We start from the raw sequence: 9,569 nt of genomic DNA on the forward strand, positions 1-9,569 counted from the left end.
GTCATTTATGAACATTTGAACATCTAGGCCATGTGCTGTTATAATCTCCACCCGGCACAGCCAGAAGAGGACTGGCCACCCCTCATAGCCTGGTTCCTCTCTAGGTTTCTTCCTAGGTTTTGGCCTTTCACCTGCATTGCTTGCTGTTTGGGGTTTTAGGCTGGGTTTCTGTACAGCACTTTGTGATATCAGCTGATGTAAGAAGGGCTGTATAAATACATTTGATTTGATTTGTGATTGAGGCATAAATAACTAAAGTTAGTGAACTAGCTAGCTGACATTAGCAAACTTTTGGCTAGCTCTAGCTAATGGTATAATGGTACATCACCAAATTTACTTCTGTTGAAATGGGAAACAAAGACTACAAAACATTTCCATACCCACAACAGCTGTTAGATACTGCTACCTGACAGATAGCTAGAGGCTAGCTAGAGCTGAGCTGGCTGTGGTAGTTACTAGCTAGCTAACTAGCTGCTAGTAGTTCATTCACTTAAGTCAAGACGGGATGAAACATTGGATAACGTAACACATCAGTTACACTACTAGCTCAACACTGCAAATATTTTTTTTCTTCTGTCAAACAGCAGTTACCTTGCCAGCTGGATCAGTCAACTAAAGAGTAGCCAGTTTCTGCTCTGCTTGCTTGTACAACTCAGAGAAAAAGCACAAGTACACAGACAGCAGCTCCCTCTATTAATCTCTCCCATACTGGTCCTATACACCAGCCTTTCAGAAGCTTTGCCTTCACACAGCCTGTCCACACGCTCTGTTTTGTCTTGTATTTCAGCCAGAAAATAGCCTACCCGACAGCTCTGAGGCATCCGCATGGTCCTAAAGCACACTGGTGCCGCATTTTGTATCACAGTGCAATGATAAAATTGGGGGGGACAAAAATGCCATTTCAGAATGTGGGGGAGGGTCATTTTTTATTTTATTTAACTAGGCAAGTCAGTTAAGAACAAATTCTTATTTACAATGACGGCCTACCAAAAGGCAAAAGGCCTCCTGCGGGGAGGGGGGCTGGATATATATATATATATAGTACGAAACACACATCACGACAAGAGAGACAACACTACATAAAGAGAGACCTAAGACGACAACATAGAAAGGCAGCAACACATGACAACACAGCATGGTAGCAACACAATATGGTAGCAGCACAAAACATGGTTGGGCACAGACAACAGCACAAAGGACAAGAAGGTAGAGACAATACATCGCGCACATCATGTCCCCCCTGTCCCCAATGAAAGTTGCGAACCTGTGATTGGACAAGACTCGAGCAATAGCACTATGATCATTGGGCGGATTAGATTATGCTGAGCCTGGGACCCTGGGCAAGGCCTGTCACATGATCCAGCGAAAATGGGGAGGGAGGCGCACCCTTCCCAAATCGAACAATAATCTGAATCACTCTGTCATTTTGTCAACAAGGCAGCATGGTGCATCCTACAGAAACATACATCACTTTTCCATGTAATAAATGTTTCCATATAATAACTTGTTTTCATTAACAAAAGCAATCCTTTCTGCATTGGAAACACAGAATCCTAGTAATTATGGTGCTTTCACGACAACTGGAAACTCATTTAAAAAAAGGTTGAATCACATCAGTCATTTTCAGGTCAGAAAGTCGAGCTCTATAAAGTGCCCCGAGTTCCCGAATTGGAATTCCGTGATGTATGACCAAAACGAATTTTCCCAGTCGGAGTTGTTTTTTCCGAGTTCCATTTTGTCTTGAACTCACAGAAGTCCGAGATTTCTGAGTTCCCAGTGATTTTGAACACGGCGTTACTACGCGTGTTATCACATCACTTTTGTTTAGAACCGACTTTGCTGTGGGTTTTGAACAGACCACCTGGCTCATGCCCAGGAAGCAGCCCGGTTCCAAATCTAATGCAATTCATTTTCAGCAGATTCATAACACGACTACACGGGCCCCGGGCGGGATTAATCTAACCCCCTCTTTGGACGATAACTCCTCCTTTATATTCCAGTACAGGTTTGTTCGAGTATTGTGAATGGCTGAAGGGATTGTGTTTCGTATTGGTTAGACGGACTTTGGTATTACGTTTTGATTCGTCGATCCACATTGCCCGGTGTCCGGGTAAAATGGCGTCGGAAGAACACTGCTCGGTACCACCTCGATGGCGGTCGATATCGCTAACCCACGTAGAGTTCCCTGCTGGTAAGTGTATTGACTAATCATTATTATTATGTTACATTTGTCTGATAGATACTCGATGCTTTGGTAATCTGCAAGATATCGTGGGATGTTTTGCAACTGAATTGGCATGACCGACGTGACCTGCCAAATAGTGAGACAATAAAAAGCATATACACAGCTCCGCAGAGAACGTTGCTAACATTAACTGCCAAATAGTGTGACAGTTCCGCATGCGCAGTTGGAAAAGTTGTCCACAATGCCAAGTTAACTATTTCGAGTTTGCGTTGATACATAAAATGTTGAACTTAAATGATAATGAAACAGCGTATTCCCAGAATAAAATGTAGTTTAAAGTTTGTCGCGTATAATTTCCTACTTGACTAGTGACTGGCCCAGTATAGCCAGCTAGGTTTTGTTGATCGCAAAGTAGCTAGTTAGCTGAAAGACACTGTACGGCAGTAAATTGGCTAGCAAGGTTATGCATTCCAAGCCTAGAATATGGCCAAACCATATGTAGGTTGTGTACCTTTTTTTTTATCAACCAAATTGATAGTTTGTTTTTATTTTATTTAACCTTTATTTAACTAGGCAAGTCAGTTAAGAACAAATGCTTATTTACAGTGACGGCCTAACCCGGACGATGCTGGGACAATTGTACGCCACCCTATGGGACTCTCAATCACGGCCGGTTGTGATAGAGCCTGGAATCGAACCAGGATCTGTAGTGATGCCTAGCACTAAATTGCAGTGCCTTAGACCGCTGAGCAACTTGGGAGCTCCTCCCAAGTGTTTAAATGGTCTTGCAAAGGGATTGTTTATAGTATATTTTTTTCCCACAAAGGTGATCTGACTGGACAATTGTTGGCCTACACCAGCCTGCTACCCATAGTGATCCTTGTGGGCTTTGTCACCCTCATAGTGTTCAAGCGTGAACTGCACACGGTAAGTAAAATAACCCAGATCCTTGCCCCATATGGGACCTCAATTACAGAAATCCATAAAAGAGGTCCCAAATGGGGTTACCCAAGTCCCTGCTGGACCACTAAATGAGGACAGGACACGTGTCACACTCACACATGACGCATGCTAAAACTCTACATACAGAAATGCTTGTACAAGGTCATATACACTGCTCAAAAAAATAAAGGGAACACTTAAACAACACAATGTAACTCCAAGTCAATCACACTTCTGTGAAATCAAACTGTCCACTTAGGAAGCAACACTGATTGACAATACATTTCACATGCTGTTGTGCAAATGGAATAGACAACAGGTGGAAATTATAGGCAATTAGCAAGACACCCCCAATAAAGGAGTGGTTCTGCAGGTGGTGACCACAGACCACTTCTCAGTTCCTATACTTCCTGGCTGATGTTTTGGTCACTTTTGAATGCTGGCGGTGCTTTCACTCTAGTGGTAGCATGAGACGGAGTCCACAACCCACACAAGTGGCTCAGGTAGTGCAACTTATCCAGGATGGCACATCAATGCGAGCTGTGGCAAGAAGGTTTGCTGTGTCTGTCAGCGTAGTGTCCAGAGCATGGAGGCGCTACCAGGAGACATGCCAGTACATCAGGAGACGTGGAGGAGGCCGTAGGAGGGCAACAACCCAGCAGCAGGACCGCTACCTCCGCCTTTGTGCAAGGAGGAGCACTGCCAGAGCCCTGCAAAATGACCTCCAGCAGGCCACAAATGTGCATGTGTCTGCTCAAACGGTCAGAAACAGACTCATGAGGGTGGTATGCGGGCCCGACGTCCACAGGTGGCGGTTGTGCTTACAGCCCAACACCGTGCAGGACGTTTGGCATTTGCCAGAGAACACCAAGATTGGCAAATTTGCCACTGGCGCCCTGTGCTCTTCACAGATGAAAGCAGGTTCACACTGAGAACATGTGACACACGTGACAGTCTGGAGATGCCGTGGTGAACATTCTGCTGCCTGCAACATCCTCCAGCATGACCGGTTTGGCGGTGGGTCAGTCATGGTGTGGGGTGGCATTTCTTTGGGGGGCCGCACAGCCCTCCATGTGCTCGCCAGAGGTAGCCTGACTGCCATTAGGTACCGAGATGAGATCCTCAGACCCCTTGTGAGACCATATGCTGGTGCGGTTGGCCCTGGGTTCCTCCTAATGCAAGACAATGCTAGACCTCATGTGGCTGGAGTGTGTCAGCAGTTCCTGCAAGAGGAAGGCATTGATGCTATGGACTGGCCCGCCCATTCCCCAGACCTGAATCCAATTGAGCACATCTGGGACATCATGTCTCGCTCCATCCACCAACGCCACATTGCACCACAGACTGTCCAGGAGTTGGCGGATGCTTTAGTCCAGGTCTGGGAGGAGATCCCTCAGGAGACCATCCGCCACCTCATCAGGAGCATGCCCAGGCGTTGTAGGGAGGTCAAACAGGCACGTGGAGGCCACACACACTACTGAGCTTCATTTTGACTTGTTTTAAGGACATTACATCAAAGTTGGATCAGCCTGTAGTGTGGTTTTCCACTTTAATTTTGAGTGTGACTCCAAATCCAGACCTCCATGGGTTGATAAATTGGATTTCCATTGATTATTTTTGTGTGATTTTTGTTGTCAGCACATTCAACTATGTAAAGAAAAAAGTATTTAATAAGATTATTTATTTCATTCAGATCTAGGGTGTGTTATTTTAGTGTTCCCTTAATTTTTTTGAGCAGTATAGATTAGATTTTCATTGGCCATTAATATTAAAGATTAGGGTAATATTGAAAGTTGCATTACTGTAAGCACGTTTCTAAAAGCTGTATCCATTCACATTGTGGACTTAGGCAAATTATCACACCTAATCCTTTTCCCATTCGTCTTTCATAGATCTCCTTCTTCGGTGGGCTCGTACTGAATGAAGGGCTGAACTGGCTGCTGAAGCATATTTTAAGGGAGCCCCGCCCATGTGAAGGTGAGGAAAGCGACAAGCCACTTACTGCAGTGACCCAGTACATACACCAATAATAGGTGTCTGTCTGTGCATCAAATATCCAGTCAAGGCCAAAAGTTTTACACATATATTAATTTCCACAAAGTTTGCTGCTTTAGTGTCTTTAGATATTTGTCAGATGTTACTATGGAATACTGAAGTATAATTACAAGCATTTCATAAGTGTCAAAGGCTTTTATTGACAATTACATAAAGTTGATGCAAAGAGTCAATATTTGCAGTGTTGACCCTTCTTTTTCAAGACCTCTGCAATCCACCCTGGCATGCTGTCAATTAACTTCTGGGCCACATCCTGACTGACGGCAGCCCATTCTTGCGTAATCAATGCTTGGAGTTTGTCAGAATTCATGTTTTTTTGTTTGTCCACCTGCCTCTTGAGGATTGACCACAAGTTCTCAATGGGATTAAGGTCTGGGGAGTTTCCTGGCCATGGACCCAAAATATCGATGTTTTGTTCCCTGAGCCACTTAGTTATCACTTTTGCCTTATGGCAAGGTGCTCCATCATGCTGGAAAAGGCATTGTTCGTCACCAAACTGTTCCTGGATGGTTGGGAGAAGTTGCTCTCGGAGGATGTGTTGGTACCATTCTTTATTCATGGCTGTGTTCTTAGGAAAAATTGTGAGTGAGCCCACTCCCTTGGCTGAGAAGCAACCCCAAACATGAATGGTCTCAGGATGCTTTACTGTTGGCATGACACAGGACTGGTGGTAGCGCTCACCTTGTCTTCTCTGGACAAGCTTTTTTCCGGCTGCTCCAAACAATCGGAAAGGGGATTCATTAGAGAAAACAACTTTACCCCAGTCCTCAGCAGTCCAATCCCTGTACCTTTTGCAGAATATCAGTCTGTCCCTGATGTTTTTCCTGGAGAGAAGTGGCTTCTTTGCTGCCCTTCTTGACACCAGGCCATCCTCCAAAAGTCTTTACCTCACTGTGCGTGCCAATGCACTCACACCTGCCTGCTGCCATTCCTGAGCAAGCTCTGTACTGGTGCCCCGATCCCGCAGCTGAATCAACTTTAGGAGATGGTCCTGGCCCTTGCTGGACTTTCTTGGGCACCCTGAAGCCTTCTTCACAACAATTGAACCGCTCTCCTTGAAGTTCTTGATGATCTGATAAAAGGGTGATTTAGGTGCAATCTTACTGGCAGCAATATCCTTGCCCGTAAAGCCCTTTTTGTGCAAAGCAATGATGACGGCACGTGTTTCCTTGCAGGTAACCATGGTTGACAGAGGAAGAACAATGATTCCAAGCACCACCCTCCTTTTGAAGCTTCCAGTCTGTTATTCAAACTCAATCAGCATGACAGAGTGATCTCCAGCCTTGTCCTCGTCAACACTCACACCTGTGTTAACGAGATAATCACTGACAGCTGGTCCTTTTGTGGCAGGGCTGAAATGCAGTGGAAATGGTTTTTGGGGATTCAGTTCATTTGCATGGCAAAGAGGGACTTAGCAATTAATTGCAATTCATCTGATCACTCTTAATAACATTCTGGAGTATATGCAAATTGCCATCATACAAACTGAGGCAGACTTTGTGAAAATTAATATTTGTGTCATTCTCAAAACGTTTGGCCACGACTGTACACTGGGTCAAATCAAATTGTATTTGTCACATGCGCCGAATACAACAGGAGTAGACCTTACAGTGAAAGGCTTACGTACAAGCCCTTAACCAACAATGCAGTTTTAAGAAAAATACCTGATAAGTAAAAAAAAGAAGGAAAAAAAAGAAGAGAAATAAAAGTAACTAATTAAAGAGCAGCAGTAAAATAACAATAGCAAGGCTATATACAGGGGGTACCGGTCAATGTGCGGGGGCACCGGTTAGTCGAGGTAATATGTAGGTAGAGTTATTAAAGTGACTATGCATAGATAATAACAACAGAGAGTAGTAGCAGCAGTGTAAAAGAGAGGAGGGGGGGGGCAATGCAAATAGTCTGGGTAGCCATTTGATTAGCTGTTCAGGAGTCTTTTGGCTTGGGGGTAGAAGCTGCTGTTTAGAAGCCTCTTGGACCTAGACTTGGTGCTCCGGTAGCAGAGAAGTCTATGACTAGGGTGGCTGGAGTCTGACAATTTTTAGGGCCTTCCTCTGACACTGCCTGGTATTAAGGTCCTGGATGGTAGGAAGCTTTGCCCCAGTGATGTACTGGGCCGTACGTACTACCCTCTGTAGCGCCTAGCGGTCGGAAGCCGAGCAGCTGCCATACCAGGCAGTGATGCAAACAGTCAATGTTCTCGATGGTGCAGATGTATAACTTTTTGAGGATCTGAGGACCCATGCCAAATCTTTTCAGTCTCCCGAGGGGGAATAGGTTTTGTCTTGCCCGGCCAGACACCGATTTTTGTATCTGTCAAACACAGATGAGTCAATGGATTTTTACGGTGCCTATGTTGATGGACAGTGGAGGGGAATGGGAACTATCTACAGTTTTGCCTGTCGTTTTTACATATGAAACTCGCCTGACTGTCCATCAAAAGTTCAATTAAACTTTTGACAAACGAAAATGGACATTAACGAAAGCATTTGTTTTTCAACAGTTTTAATATCATCCGTATGTCTGGCTACGGCCTAAAGCCGTCTATTTGTGATTAATTTCGTAGCATGTGGTTAACCCCATGTCTATTCTCTTCCCCGATAGGCGCTCACGCAACCCTGACCACTGAGTATGGGATGCCCTCCAGTCATTCCCAGTTCATCTGGTTTTTTGTTGTTTACTTCTTTCTTTTTCTTTATTTAAGGTGAGTGACTTCTCTCCCAGACTACATTTCTTAAAAATAAATAAATAAAATGGCCACGAAAATAATTATTTTTCATAGTCATTATTCATACGTGACATTTGATGTTGGCTGATGCACTTTGCCCATGTCTAGAATGCATCAAACGAACAATGCTCGCTGTGTGGAGCTGCTGTGGAGACATATACTGTCCATCACCTTGTTAGGTGTGGCCTTCTCCGTGTCATACAGCAGGTGAGGGCGGGAGGGATGACAATGGAGGGAAGGAGGAGAGTTAGTATAAATAGAAAAATATTGATTTGAATGTATTTTTAGAGCATGACACAGTTGCTCAATTTGGTCCCAACTCCTCAAATAGTTTTGCTGTTAATAAATGTCGTAATTAGCTCAACCCAAAAATTGCGTGATTTTTATTTAAAAATGCTCAATGACTAAATTGTGTTTATTTATTTTTTATTTTTTTTCTCAGGGTTTACCTGTTGTACCACACCTGGAGTCAGGTATTCTACGGTGGAGTGACCGGTAGCACCATCGGAGTAGTCTGGTTCTTCTTCACACAGGAGGTGCTGACACCGCTATTCCCCAAGATGGCAGCATGGTAAAGAATGGGGACACCTCTCGGGGGGTGGGGGGGGGGGGGGGGGCAGGCTTAGCAGAAAGTGAGCCTTCAGAGCATGGCACAGATTTGGGCAGAATGCACTGTAGCTACAGATTCTCAGTGAATCTGATGTTTTTCATTTGATATTATGTATTTTTCTATTGTTTCTCCCATTTTTAACTTTGTCCCACCTCTCTCCCAAACCATGACTGCTGACAGGCCAATATCAGAGTTTTTTCTGGTGAGGGACACAAGCCTGATCCCCAACATCCTGTGGTTTGAGTACACGGTGACTAGATCAGAGGCAAGGTGAGTTATATATTTTAATCACCATATTAGGTGGAAAAGCAATCTGGGACTTCATATTGAGATGTTTTCAACCATGTTTACATGTTTAGTAATGGTTTGAATGTCTGCTTATCCTCCAGAAACAGACAACGGAAGCTTGGAACAAAACTTCAGTGATCGTAGCAGTTCCTTGGTGAAACTGAGTAAAGGACCACACACGTATGCACACACACACACACACTCGCTCATAAAAAAAACACACTGGAGAATCATCTTCTGGACTGACCTGGTTGAAATGAAAAAAGGGCCAACCCATTTACAGGTGGACCTAAAGAGTGCCAGGACTCGGCCCGGAGCCTGCAGCCTGAGCAAGCCCGTCCACATGCCTCTCCTTCTTGTACAGCTTGCCCAAATGCTCCCCCGACGCATACAAGACCCTGAAAGAGACATACTATTTAATAATAAATTAATATATACTTTAACTGTAAACTCACACACACAGACAGTAACCATTTACTGTAAGAAAGAGATTTTTAGAAACCAATAGAGGGCTCTGTCAATTAACAAAACATTGGCTGGTGTTAATACAGCATGAAATTTGTGACTCTTGTTTTGGGTTTGCTGGTGGGGGAAATATGAGATTGGTGGGGTAAACCCTTGTTTTTTTTTTGGTCTTGTATTACAGAAAAGAGAACCATTTTTAAAACTCCGGTATAACATGTAATATATAAACAAATGTGTACTTTGTTAAAATTAAAGAGAAAGGTGGTTTGGGGGTTAAAACTATTTACATGTGAAAG

At 44.1% G+C, this 9,569-nt stretch overlaps 1 protein-coding gene across 1 annotated transcript; it reads left to right on the forward strand.

The window, feature by feature from the left end:
• Positions 1 to 2,038: 2,038 nt before the first annotated feature.
• On the forward strand, positions 2,039 to 9,308 carry LOC106562872 (dolichyldiphosphatase 1). Its single transcript, XM_045689806.2, has 8 exons — positions 2,039 to 2,191; positions 3,012 to 3,112; positions 5,020 to 5,104; positions 7,787 to 7,886; positions 8,019 to 8,117; positions 8,353 to 8,481; positions 8,701 to 8,790; positions 8,910 to 9,308. The coding sequence occupies exons 1-8, from the start codon at positions 2,116 to 2,118 to the stop codon at positions 8,944 to 8,946; spliced, it is 717 nt and encodes a 238-aa protein (XP_045545762.1). The 5' UTR covers positions 2,039 to 2,115; the 3' UTR covers positions 8,947 to 9,308.
• Positions 9,309 to 9,569: the final 261 nt, after the last annotated feature.

Source organism: Salmo salar, chromosome 11 (assembly GCF_965601325.2).
Source record: "Salmo salar chromosome 11, fSalSal1, whole genome shotgun sequence".
Classification (NCBI taxonomy): Eukaryota; Metazoa; Chordata; class Actinopteri; order Salmoniformes; family Salmonidae; genus Salmo; species Salmo salar.

Coding starts and splice junctions, on each gene's coding strand:
- LOC106562872 (XM_045689806.2), top strand. CDS start 2,116: ATGGCGTCGGAAGAACACTGCTCGGTACCACCTCGATGGCGGTCGATA. Junction 8,118..8,352: donor TTCTCCGTGTCATACAGCAG/GTGAGGGCGGGA, acceptor TTTTTTTCTCAG/GGTTTACCTGTTGTACCACA. Junction 8,791..8,909: donor GTGACTAGATCAGAGGCAAG/GTGAGTTATATA, acceptor CTTATCCTCCAG/AAACAGACAACGGAAGCTTG.